The following is a 13957-nucleotide window of genomic DNA, read 5'->3' as shown; positions in this document are numbered from 1 at the left end:
AAGCTAGCACAGTGATGGAATCTTTATGTGATTGTTGTGTAATATCTCTATAAAAAAATAGGTTAGTGAGTGAGTGGGGTGGAATGTGAAACTATCCGTGAGCAAACAGGTGTAAAGATAAAGACATAAATAAATAAGGGGGGGGGGGGGGCTCCAAGACACAAACAAATATTGGGAACGATTACTAATGTAGAATCTGGAGGGGAAATAGTCTATCAGTATGAAAGCATATATTGATCCTCTTGGGGCTTTCTCCTATCACGCACGAACACACACTTTACCCCCCCCCCCCACACACACACACACACATGCATACAGAATTTATGTTAAACTGCTACTTTGCTGAGGAATAATGTCACATCTGCAATGACTCATCCTAATTTCAAAACTATATTTTAGATAGTTCTGCAATACAAACTGTACAACCTACCGAGTCAGATTTTCTGGTCCTTTATTTATAACCTCTGTATTACTGGAATGTATAACTACAAAGATGCAACACACTTTGCCTCTGCCATTAGGTTATTTTTGTTTTTTTATACCATTGGAAATATATTGTTGACTTGACCATATTACGATGCACAGTTTGAACAGAAACATTAGCAGTGAACGACCCCATCATTTTTTAAGGAAAAGGCAAATTGTGTTTTTTGTAATTAATCACAAAATTGTAAGTCTCACAGAATGTTTTCAAAAAGTATTCTCCAACTTCAAGTTTGTGTCCAAAAAATGGAAATGAAGGGGGCATAAACAGTGTTCCTCACCTATTCTTTTTGGTAGTTCTAAATGTATCCATTTCAGACATTTGCTGAAAATTTTACCCATCCTTGCTGTGTGTGTGCTCTTGCGAAAACGGTGTAACATGCCACAAGAGGGCGCCAAGCTAATAAACTGTATCTTACCCTGTACTTCAAGAGGTACAATAATGAACTATTAGAACAATGATGTGGACAGAAAATGTACACTTCTGACTTTCAATGTGGCGTCAAACAATCTGTTTGAGAGAGGCCAGACGCTTCCTGATGAGCTGGTTCTCCTCCACCATTTTGGATATGGTCCTGAGAACAGACAGCCTTGCCTGTCTCAAAAGAACAAACAGTAAGAAGTGCTTCCTTTTTCCTTTGCCTATTCATGGAAATAGCTGCTACAAATTAAACATGACTTTTTAAAACAAATGATTATTATAGCACAGAAGAACGGTATTTTAAAATTACAGGATTCAGATTATATAACCTTTTTCTATTTAACCAACAAACATATTTACAATACTGTATCACTATGCTTTGCCATGTCTGCGGTAATGTCATCTCGAGTAATGTATCAAATCTTGGAAAAGAACTGGCCATCATGAAACATTATTTGACACTAACAGTGCACAACATGCTCTGAAAATAGCTTACTGTACCTTCTTTTCGTAGTTGGGTGTTTTGATTTGGGTATTTGGGGAGAAAACGTAAGGATCTTCATCAGGTTCACAGCACATTTCAGCCACTAATAACACAAAAGTGCAACATTATTATTGTAGCTACCTGCTTACTTTTAATCAAGAAAATGTCAATCCTTGTTTCAATTTTTAGTTGCCTCAATAATCTAATCAAATCAAATCAAATCGTTTTACTCCATAATTGGCGTAATAAAAACATTTTTTTTCGAGAAGGCAAATCATTGGACTTAATGGTTTCACAAACTGTTAAGAAATCCGTAAGTGTTGATTTATACATTGTTTTTAAAACATACAAAATCTTGTTATGATGAGTTAATAGGCAGAATGAAGCGACAGATGCTAGGTACAGAGGTGGGACGGGAGGCAACAAAGTGTACTGTACGACATTTTTTTTTTTTTTTTTTTTTTTTTGCGTCAATATATTTGTCTCTTTAATATTTCACCTTTACCTTTTGGGTGCGTGGACGTGTTTCCACTAATTACCTCCAGGCTGCTGATACCTTTGGACAAAGACAGTTTGGTTCGGTTTGGCAATTTTACTTTGAGTAGGTCTCGTTTTTTGTCGTCTGCTGGCTTCTTCTTCCCGCTAATGCGCCTGAGATTGCCATGGCAAGCACGGCTGTCTTTCTGTCGTGCTTTTGTTTCTTGACTTGAGGTACAACGCGAGGCTGGAATTGACTTCCCTTTCTTACACGACATCACAAAACCCAGAGTGTAATTTAAAAAAAAAAACCGCACACACCACTAGTTAAACTAGCTTTACTAGTGTGTACAACTGTAGCTAGTAAAGTGAGGCAGCTAATCAAGAAAGGGCTAAACAAGACGATGGTGACGTCACTGCCACAAGTGATGCCCAGCATTATGTCAGAGCCGAAGTTTCTCTTTCCAATATTTTTATTTCTAAGTTAAAAAAAAAAAAAAGTTAATTGCCTGTATTCAAATCTTATATATTAAAAAAAAAAAGAAAAAAAAAAAAAAGAAAAGAAGATCAATACCCTGGTATGTTAGTCTATTGTAATATGGTACAAACCACTGAAACAACAACAAAAAAAGATTTAAAAAATAACAGCTATTAATATTTATTATAATGCTGTCAGTTAAACTCATTGCCGTAATTTTCGGACTATAAATCGGATTTTTTTCCCCCCTTCATTTTGAATCCTGCTTCTTCTAGTCCGGTGCAGTTTATTTGATTTATTTGGCTTAATTGGTAACACTTTATTTGACAGCAGCATCATAAGACTGTCATAAGACCGTCATAATTATGACATGTCACTATCATGGGCATTACTGAAGGCTTATGACAGATGTCATTAAGTGTCATCCAGCAAATTATGTCACTAACTCCAATTACGTTCAGCTAGGATCTTTTACATCCATTCAAAAGTGTGATAATTTGCCGGATAACACCAAATGACATGTTATAAGCATTCATTAATGCTCATGACAGTGTCATGTCAAAATTATGACTGTCTAATGACAGTCTTATAGCGCCGCTGTCATATAAAGTGTTACCAAATACCATAACTAGCAATTAATGAAAACTGGAACAGTAACTGAATAAATAATTAGCTCAGAACATTAATGTTATTGTTATTTACATCTGCAGTGCTCCAATTCATGCTTGGAGGCATGTTGGACAACAACAGTGTTGGCAGCACAAGTTGACTGTCACCCCCAAGGTGATGGCCAAATTAAGCTTCTTGAAGCAATGAAGCAAGGTTCATGGTGGTTCATTTGGTCTTATAACAGTCCTATGATGCCGCTGTCAAATAAAGTGTTATCGGTTAATACCTTCTGGTGTAAAAATCCAATAATACAGTGAGGACAGTTGCGGCTTATAGGCCAGTGCCGCTATCTATGAACAAATGCTGTTTTCATTTCAGATGTGGTGGGTAGCGGCTTATAGTCAGGTGCGCCTTATAGTCCGAAAATTACGGTGATAATGGCGTTATAGTAAACCCCCTTTGATGCAGTTAATTCATTTTACGCGCAATAAGTTACGGCCCTTCCCTCACACCGTAGTTCACAATTCAAGAAAACGCGCACTCTCATATATGGCAGTTCTAAAGGAGAGTCAGAAATCTTGGTGACTTGTTCCTGGTACAACCTCATTTTGTGTTTTAATGTCCAAAATAGCAACCAATTCAGGGTGTCCCCCGCCTTCTGCCCGTAGTTGGCCGGGATAGGCTCCAGCACCTCAGCGATCCTTGGAGGATAAGCAGCAGTGAAAACAAATGAATGAACGAATGCAAAAATGGGGCATGTTGGTGGCGGGACAAACGTGAACACGGCCTGGCTGCTTGGCACGACCCATCATGGTTTTTTGGATTAAAATACAGCGGTTAACCTTCTGGCACTGTGTGCAGCTCTCGTGGCCGCTCGAGACATAGTATATGTGGGCAAAAGCACATGGAGGATCAGGGTGGAATCCCCGTGTCAAATGAAAAGTTACTTTGGCTGTTTGAGCCCAAAATGTGGCACTCTGATGCAAAATGTGGCCTTTATTGTTATGTAGTGAGCTGCAATGGACAGGTTAACTGTAAATGAATGTGTGGAATGAAAGAATGAATGCTTCTGTGCACCACGAGAACCTCCAGCATGGAACTTCCAGGTGCTTCTCTTGCGCCCGACCAAAGCTCACTATTTTCGGGCAAAAGGACACAAAGGATCGGGGTGAAATCCACGTTCTCAGGCAAAATGTAACGGATTAACCCTAAATGTGGAACTCAGATGTGATTGACTGATGCAAACCCCCCTAAAATTGACGGATGAACTATATAAATGATTTGGAAGACGAGCGTTTTGGTGAGTTCAATAATTTTATCAAATTTTTCATTTTTGTCCCCCACAACATTTCAACTCCTGTTTCTAATGAGGCTTGCAATGTGAATGTGAGGTCAACATTGGTCAACTCTTGTTCCAAATATATGTATTTAAAACTTGAAATATATAATTTTTTGCATTAAAAAAAAAAAAAAACTGAATGTGATCAATCTCGAGTTAACTATGGACTGCATGCGTTTGACAGCACTAGTATCAAATTTGATAAAATAATGGGACAGGGAGAAAAAAAAAAAAATCACCCAAAAAATGCCAGTTCACTACAAGTTAATTGAAAAAAAGCGATTAATCAAATTTTATTGCTTGACAGCACTAAATAATAAACATGTAGTATTTAAGGAGAACCATGAGATAAATGCACTGTAGTATCAATTAAATTGCATGAATGAATACAAATAAAAACCCCTTGCATTCTCAGCTAAAATTGGCCAAGGTACTATAGGTTACTGAGTCAGCAGTTTCTCCCACTTTGAACCTATGGATGACAACAACAAGAAAAAAGTAGGAATTAGTACAGAATTAATCTAACAGCCCTGTTATGAGTAATGTTAAATGCCTTTTATGCTGCAGAAATATATGGCGGAAAACACTCAGGGGACTTGAAGTTCCGCTCTGAGACCCCCAATTTGGCCAAATTTCAGAAATGTCCGAAATGCATGTGTGATACATCGTTGGAAAGCTTAAAATCTCAATTTTCTGGGGGGGAAAATTTTTGAACAGGAAGGCATTTTTGAAAGAACATTTTTTTTAAACAGCAAAACCCTATTTGGGGGCGAGAGCACGCAAGAGCAGAATTAAAGATGCCACGATTTTACCTTACCTTGGTTCGAACAAAAAACTCCGCGCAGCATTTATCACAGAGTGTCAAGACACAGCTGTGAATGGTCACAGCTGGATTTTTTTTTTTTATATTATGGGTGAAACATGATGGTATAACAAGGGTCGCGATGCAGAAATCGCAGACAACAAGGAGTGGTTGAGATTTTCTTTTTCATATAGTTACCCTTTTAAACGTTAATTTTTAATTTTTTTTTTTCTGATCGATTATTTATCATCTTACATATCGGAGAAAATGTGATAGTAACAGAAAAAAATACAATTAAGCGAAAGTTATGAGGTAGATATATCCGTGACTTTTTTACAGACGCCAAATTTTTCATCGCGACGTAATTGGTTTAAAATTTTGAAATATGCGAGTGAATAATTTTTTTAAGTCATTTTTTTTTTTCAAACTAAAATTTAGACATCAATTAATGACTCTAACCGAAAAATGACAAACATTTTGAATAACAAATATAATTACGCACCTTCTTTTTAAGGCTAGGTTGAAAAAAGCGGTTGCACGACGTCTGTAAACGGGGGTTTTCAGGGTAAAATGGACAAATTAAAAATAGTTCGGATATAGTGTGTGATATAGTGTTCGGAATAGTGCGCCATGAATCTGCTATGGAAGCACATAGACATATTGTTCTATCAAACACAACAGTTGTTTTGGCTTAAAATACAGCAGTTTCTTTTAAAGAGTAGTGCAAGAGCAGAAACTGCTTTTTCAGTCTTGTCTGTGTTTTCGGCCATATGCGGTTGAGGTAAAAAAAAATAAAAAAAAAAATACATACACTTGTAAAGAACGTTATGGCTGTCTTGGCTTTACAGACATTTCGACTCAGATTTGTCTCTGATAGACTAGAACAGACAGTTCTTTGTAGCAGAAAAAATACATTCAATAAATTTGGTTATTTTAGGACTTTATTAAGGGTTGACAGAAAAATCGACCAAATCTTCTGGGTCAAATAGATACATACAGCAATGCTACTATTTTGTTACTGTCCCTTGGCCATTTCTACTTCAATTAGGCGCATTTGGTAACCAACCTCAAACACTCCTCTCGACAGAATTGATACAGTTCAGTTAAATTGAACAAATTTAACAGAACTGCACCAATTTTATCAAGAGGAATCTTCAAAGACTCAGCCAGACGTTTGCCAGAAGCTTGTGGCTTGCTACCCAAAGTGCCTAATTGAAGTGAAAAATGGCCAAGGGACATGTAACTAAATGTTAGCATGGCTGTATGTACAGTATATTTTTGACCCAGCAGATTTGGTCACTTGTTCTGTTAACCCATAACAAAGCCGAAAAAACCCCCAAAAACTTCATGAATATTTGTGACAAGGAAGTATCTGTTTCAATTAGGGCTGTCAAGCGATTAAAATTTTTAATCGGGTTACAGCTTAAAAATTAATTATTCGTAATTAATCGCAATTCAAACCATCTATAAAATATGCCATATTTTTCTGTAGATTATTGTTGGAATGGAAAGACGGATATATACTGGACTGTCTCAGAAAATTAGAATACACAATATTCTAATTTTCTGAGACAGTCCTGTACATTAATCCACCATTTAAAGCAGGGGTGTCCAAACTTTTTGCAAAGGGGACCAGATTTGGCGTGGTAAAAATGTGGGGGGCCGACCTTGGCTGACGTCCTTTACATAGAACAATATACAGGACTGTCTCAGAAAATTAGAATATTGTGTATTCTAATTTTCTGAGACAGTCCAGTACATTCAACATACTGTACATAAGTACTGTATTTGTTTATTATAACATTAACTCAACAAGATGGCATTAACATTAACATTCTCTTGAAGCGTTCCATGGATAGATAGACTTGTAGTTCTTAAAAGATGAATGTTAGTACAAGTTATAGAAATTGGATATTAAAACCCCTCTTAATGTTTTCGTTTTATTAAACTTGTAAAATTGTCAATCAAAGAATAAACTAGTAGCTCACCATTGTTGATGTCAATAATTACACCATGCTCACTCATGGTACTAGCCCATAAAATCAGTTGGACCCAAGCACCATCAGAGGGCGCCAAACACCAAAAAACAAGTAACAAGCGGACATTACACTGTACTGTACATTTTAATCTGTTTGAGCGGGGCATGTGCGTTAATTGCGTCAAATATTTTATAATATTTATATTTATATTATATTTATAATAATAATATTTAATTTAAAAAAATAATTACCGCCCGTTAACGCGATAATTTTGACAGCCCGAGTTCCAATCACTCTGTCAGAGAGCAATCAGAGTACACAGTAGCTGGAAACTCAAGAGTGATATCGAGATGCTTTGCTTTTTTTTTTTTTTTAACCTGTCCTGTTCAGCTGTTTAGACATGGAGAATGGTAATCTGACTGTCCTTATAGACTGTTGTGCTTTACAAGTTCCTTACAAGTGTATGTAAAGTTTTGTGCAAAAACTAGGCCTACTTTATTTTACATACAAAAACTTACCTGTATTCTTCTAGTCCTTTTTTGTCAAAACGAGTCTTTTTTACTTCACTGGTAACTGCTGTGTAGGTAACCTCATCATCATTGGAAATGGACAATTGGTTATCATGTGACTGTGGATCTGACAATTGGCTACGGGTTTTCACGTGTCCATATGAGTGCATCACATTTGCCTGTTGTTTCTTCGAGTATTTTCGTGCCAGACTTCGAGGAGATGGCACGTCCATGTTGACATTGGCATAAATGGTGTGGGGCTGATCTTCAGTGGGGGCGGAGCTGACTTCTTGAGAAGAAAACTGCGCCTGATTAATCAATATTAATGGGTGGTTAGTTGATGTGCAAGAAAGATAAATACACAAATTTCTTGGAATATTCTCAAAGTATAATCTCTATGTTTTGAGATTTCTTGCAAATTAACTCCAATCTCCAATTTTTTCTTTTAGAATAACTTTTCAAGTCTTTTCCCAGGGTTGATGTTCTGTATAAGTAAAAATCATGCAAGAGGCAAGAAAGAGGCATGACATTTAACATCCAACACTTAACATCAGCATCAACACCAACATTTTGTGCTGATGTCATGCAACAGAATAATCAGGGTCCAGGATGCGTAAAATCCCAAAGTTGCACCAATATGCCTTATATATAGACAGATTTTTTTTGCAAACAAACAACTGGTTTAGCCGTGATGGGGTTATCTATGTTTAAGAGGCTTATGTTATACAGCTGGCCAGGGAACGCCTCTTGTGGTGGAACTCGGTCAGGTGGCCAAGGACAGTGAAGTATGACCAGACACAGATAAGTGGAATAAAATGATGTTTGTGTGGGTGGAAGATACAGACCTTTATCTCTTTTTTTCCTGTCTTCTTGTGTTTCCTCCTACAAGAAGAGGAAAAGAAGCAATTTGTTCAGCAATGTTTCAGGGAAAAACAATCTTTGACCAATTAGTTTCTCTTTACAACACAAAATTTTGAACATTTTAAGCCAGGGGTGTCCAAACCAGTCCTCAAGGGCCGCTGTGGCTCTTGGGTTTTCCTCCTACCAATTGAGCCCAGGCAGTTTAACCACTGAGGTTTCTGCTTAAACAAGTTGTACCTGAGTGCAATCAACTGATTACACTCATAAGACACCAGATCAGTGAAAAGGTGTCGTCTTGTTTTGTTGGAATGAAATCCTGCACCCACTGCAGCCCTATGTGGAATAGTTAAACCTGTCATGAGTTTGCTCCCTGCTCCACTAATTGAGTAATATTCCTACACACCCGGCCTTCCGTCACTCTACCTATCAGGAAACTGATCAGCTCATTGCTCTTATCACTGCCACCGCCATGTTACCAGCTGCTCTGGGTGAGTGTATTTAAGTCACTGGTGTCCAAACACCCAGTATCAGTTCATCTGTGATGCTGTTCGTTGGCCTTCCTCAACTGATCATCGCATTTGACTCAACCAATTCGACCCCAACGACCTTTTCTTCCTGACAAATAGTGATGTCCATACGGGGGGCTTTGGAATTTAAACCCTTTTGGCCCATTGTGTTGAAAATTGGTTTATTACTTGAAGCTTCATTCATGATGAACATCAGGGTCATCTGCTGGCGTATTGGTTATACTGCAGGCTGCAGCTATGTGAAAGGTTGAGGCTACAAGTGTGCACGCTGAACTGTTCAAAAGTGAAGTAGGCAGACACTTCAGCAGCAAATTAAAATTTAGTTGTGTGCGTGTGTGTGGTGTACCTGGCATAACCTATAAAGTGGCCTCCAACTATTTGGATGGGGGTTAGAGGATTACGCCATTTATATCGTATCCTTGGCCAAAGAATCAAAGAATCTTTTGTCACGGTACTGGTGTTTTACGTATATCCGTATAATGTTTAGATAGGTATATTTAGGCATACAATAAAGCTGGGTTATACACAAAGCAGAGAAATACACTCTAGCCCTAGTGCTTTAATCCTCAAAGACCCCAGTCAGACTTTGGTACCTTGAAAAGTATTCCCTCACAGCACCGCTAGTTAGGAAATAGCTGTACACAATGTTGTGCAAAATGTGACAAGATTTCCAAGCATACAGAGGAAGTTTAAAAATACCCACAACTATTAAGAGACGGAGATGTCAAAATATCACTTATTACTTCATTGACCTACCAGAGATAAAAAAGCAAAAGAACAAGCATCACAAATAGAATGCCTCCAAGTCCACCCAGTATTCCAACTGTCAGATGACCTGAGGGAATAAAAGTGAATAAATGAGTGCATTGATGAGCAGTGGATAAGACATTTCAATGTTACACTTACTGTTACGTGAAGGACAAATTAACACAAACCAAAATTATGTTGCTCCATTAAAAGTAGGACTGTCGTCGAATTAACAACTTCATACTGGCTCTGGGCCTCACAGAGATAGACTCCATTGAGGGGTGTTTCTGTGAAAGGAAGAGACAGCATCTGTCCCGAGCCCACATGGAGCACAGAGCTGGAGCTGATCCACTTATACCACATATAACTGTGGTTGAAGGGGTTGGCTGCGCTGTTGCACATCACGGTGACGCTACCACCTTCTTCAACACTTGGCAGATCTGTTGAAACCAAGAAGTTTGATAGACAATCGTAAAAAGTCAAGTCTGGTCTAGTATTGAACGAAAAATGTGACATGCTGTTGTAAAACAATTAACACTGTGGTCGATGTCAACTATGTCATTCAGGAAAATGTAATAAATGTGTGAAAGTGTAAGAAAATACTTCGATCACAATGCATTTACAGCGCTGTCCAAAAATATTGGCACCCCTGCAATTCTGTCAGATAATGCTAAATTTCTCCCAGAAAATGATTGCAAACACAAATGCTTTGGTAGTAATATCTTCATGTATTTTGCTTGCAATGAAAAAACACAAAAGAGATTGGGGGGAAAAAATCTATCATTTTACATAAAACTCCAAAAATGGGCCAGACAAAAGCATTGGCACCCTTAGCCTAATACTTGGTAGCACAACCTTTAGACAAAATAACAGCTAACAACCGCTTCTGGTATCCATCTATGAGATTCTTACAATACTCTGATGGAATTTTAGACCATTCCTCTTTGGTCAACTGCTCAAGGTCTCTGAGATTTGAAGGGTGCCTTCTCCAAACTGCCATTTTCAGATCCCTCCACAGGTGTTCTATGGAATTCAGGTCTGGAGTCATTGCTGGCCACATTAGAAGTCTCCAGTGCTTTCTCTCAAACCATTTGTAGTGCTTTTTGAAGTCTGTTTTGGGTCATTGTCCTACTGGAAGACCAATGACCTCTGTGGGAGACCCAGCTTTCTCACACTGGGCCCTACATTATGCTGCAAAACTTGTTGGCAGTCTTCAGACTTCATAATGCCATTCACACGGTCAAGCAGGCCAGTGCCAGAAGGAGCAAAGCAACCCCAAAATATCAGGGAACCTCCACCATGTTTGACTATGGAGACCATGTTCTTTTCTTTGAAGGCCTTGTTTATTTATCCTGTAAACTCTGTGTTGATGCCTTTTCCAAAAAAGCTCTACTTTTGTCTCATCTGACCAGACAACATTATTCCAAAACGTTTTTGGCTTTCTCAGGTAAGTTTTGGAAAACTCTCTAGCTTTTTTATGTCTCTGGGTCAGAAGTGGGGTCTTCCTGGATATCCTACCATAGAGTCGCTTTTCAATCAGACGCAGACTGATAGTACGGGTTCCACATCTAGCTAGGGAGGTTAGCCACAGTGCCATGGGCTTTACACTTATTGACGACACTGCACACGGTAGACACAGGAACATTCAGGTCTTTGGATATGGACTTGTAGCCTTGAGATTGCCCATGCTTCCTCAAAATTTTGCTTCTCAAGTCCTCAGACAGTTCTTTGGTCTTCTTTCGTTTCTCCATGCTCAATGTGGTACACACAAGGACACAGGACGTTGAGTCAACTTGAATCCATATTAACTGGCTGCAAGTGTGATTTAGTTATTGCCACCACCTATTATGTGCCACAGGTGCTGTTAATTAGACAAATTAGAGGAGCATCACAGGATTTTTCAAAGTGTGCCAATACTTTTGTCCATTTTTGGAGTTTCAAATTTTTTTTTTTTTTTTTGTAATTCTCTTTTGTCTTTTTTCATTACTACAAAAGCATTTGTAATTGCAATCATTTTCTGGGAGAAACTGAGCATTATCTGACAGAATTGCAGGGGTGCCAATACTTTTGGCCAGCACTGTACATACAGTGGGGAAACAAGTATTTGAAACACTGCCAATGGGTTTTCCCATTGGCTGTGTATCAAATACTTGTTCTCCCCACTGTAAGTATGGAAGACAACAGAACATAAAGTTAATATGTGAAGATACATACATTGCACATCGAGGTTGAATTCAGTCGATTTAACAAATGTGATGCCTGACAACGTAATGTTGTTAGAAGCTCTACAGTGATACCGTCCACTGTGCCTGGGCTGAAGGACAGAGATGGTGTGACTTGGCCCAGAGTTTATCAATTGATTGTCCTTATACAGGCTGTAGCCATTTTGTGGAACAGGTGGGTTGGCATCACTGCTGCAGCTGAGTGTCACGGCGCTCCCATTGATGATGTCTTCGGTTGGTGTAAGTGACACCACAATGTTGCTCGGAGCATCTAAATTTAAATAGGAAAAAAATATCAAGACAGTTAGTTATGACTCAGATTACCTCATTCACTTCCATTGAAGGCAATAGACAAAACAAATCTGAACTGTGTGCCGTGGCAGTGATTGATTACTGATCACATGACCATCACATTACTAAATGTAACAATTCATTCTTTCTTCAGATAAATATTGGCAGATAAGACATATTTTGCCCTTTTTGATTCTGTTTTCATCTATGCATTCATACTGCTGTAACTCGCTTTACACTTGCTTTGCATCTTCTCACAGTTGGTCATAAATAATTTTTCATATGGTATAAAAGATAATGCAAAAATGAAAGGAATTTGATTATGTCATCCTGTAATGTTGCTTTCTGCCTTTAGTCAGCAAGTACTACTCACATTGAACATTCAGAGTCACAGAGGCCGATTTGATCTTCTCTTGTCCAAAGATGGCACAGTGGTACCTCCCAGAATCCTTTCTACTAGCCTGGAAGATGGGATGCTTTAGGTCTACCACTTTTCCATCTCGGTACCAGACAATATTATTTGTGTTGCAACCGCTCCTGCAGGTCAGGCTAACATTTTGCCCCTCTGTCACTGTGGTTGGTTCCACTGAAGCAGTCAGGTCTGCTCCGGAAAGTCATTGTTAAAATTCACATTCAAGTGTCATTCAAAATCATTTCCCCCCACACACAACCAAAATTACACAAACAAATTAATCAGTCCAATTAAAAAAAAAAAAAAAAAAAAAAAAGGGAAAGGTGTTTTTACCTTTTACTGACAAACGAAGTTCATTTTTGCTTAACCAAGTGCCATGTGTAGTAATAAAACCAAAGCGATAATATCCATCATCTGCATGTTGTATGCTATTGATCCTCAGACTGCAGTCCCCCACCCTGTTGCCCACATATTCAAAGTTGCGTAGGTAGGAAATGTGTATGAATCTGACCCCAAAAATCTTCTTCAACCAGTGAGTTGAAGTGACATTGTGATGGCGAGGGTAGCGATACTGGCACTTTACATGTACAGTCATTCCTTCCAAAGCACATTGATTCTCAAATGTCACTTTCCAGTCTTCACTCAGTACACCTTTAAAAGAAGTTGATATGAATAATTTAACATTTTAATAGCAAGAATAAATATCATACAACCAAAATATTAACCAGTTTCAAATAATTACAAGTTTTGATAGATTTGGCTGCTAAATTTGGAATAACCAAGTTATTTTCTGATTAAACAGGTAAAATGAAACCTACTTGTTATGAGTACCATAAAAATCCAACTTTTCTTCATTGTTAAATTAACCTTGAGGATGTTCCATTTGTCGGACAAGAACAGAAATTGATAGAAAAAAACCAAAAAAAACCAAAAACGTTCATTTTGAAACTCCGCACCCACTGACACATTATGACCAGTGCCTGAACAACTTAAGTTTTGAAAAAGCAGAAGTTGGAAGGAAAGTAGATCTGCTTCTGCTGTAATGGGTGTTAAGTGGGTGGCTAGAATGCAGATTTGAGAAAATATATATCTTTTTATCTAAAGTACCTTCATAGAAACCAGTAAAATGAAAAACTAGGTTTAGGGTTTTTTAGGATTGTCATTCAATGAGTAAATGAAAAGTAGTCCTTTAAGATTCCCAATTGTAATGCATTTCCCAATATGGTCATGCTAAAGTATTGCTGTGTTGTTGTCATGAGCACCATGACTCAAATGTCCACGCAGGCCAACCACGTTTGGAGGGAGGGGGAAAACTC

At 38.2% G+C, this 13957-nt stretch overlaps 1 protein-coding gene across 1 annotated transcript; it reads right to left on the bottom strand.

The window, feature by feature from the left end:
- Positions 1 to 4465: 4465 nt before the first annotated feature.
- On the bottom strand, positions 4466 to 13921 carry LOC130924162 (B-cell receptor CD22-like). The gene is made up of 9 exons (XM_057850559.1): positions 13460 to 13921; positions 12975 to 13292; positions 12603 to 12830; positions 11931 to 12209; positions 9905 to 10156; positions 9726 to 9804; positions 8427 to 8463; positions 7591 to 7889; positions 4466 to 4763 (listed from the first exon to the last, which is right to left on the bottom strand). The coding sequence occupies exons 1-9, from the start codon at positions 13494 to 13496 to the stop codon at positions 4703 to 4705; spliced, it is 1590 nt and encodes a 529-aa protein (XP_057706542.1). The 5' UTR covers positions 13497 to 13921; the 3' UTR covers positions 4466 to 4702.
- Between the last annotated feature and the right edge of the window lie 36 nt (positions 13922 to 13957).

Source organism: Corythoichthys intestinalis, chromosome 11, assembly GCF_030265065.1.
Source record: "Corythoichthys intestinalis isolate RoL2023-P3 chromosome 11, ASM3026506v1, whole genome shotgun sequence".
NCBI lineage: Eukaryota > Metazoa > Chordata > Actinopteri > Syngnathiformes > Syngnathidae > Corythoichthys > Corythoichthys intestinalis.
The sequence above is the reverse complement of the archived record's forward strand: the minus strand, read 5'-3'. Positions and strand labels throughout refer to the sequence as shown.

Coding starts and splice junctions, on each gene's coding strand:
- LOC130924162 (XM_057850559.1), bottom strand. CDS start 13,496: ATGAAGAAAAGTTGGATTTTTATGGTACTCATAACAA. Junction 8,464..9,725: donor CTTTTGCTTTTTTATCTCTG/GTAGGTCAATGA, acceptor CTCTTCTTGTAG/GAGGAAACACAAGAAGACAG. Junction 4,764..7,590: donor AAAGGACTAGAAGAATACAG/GTAAGTTTTTGT, acceptor TGTCATCCATAG/GTTCAAAGTGGGAGAAACTG.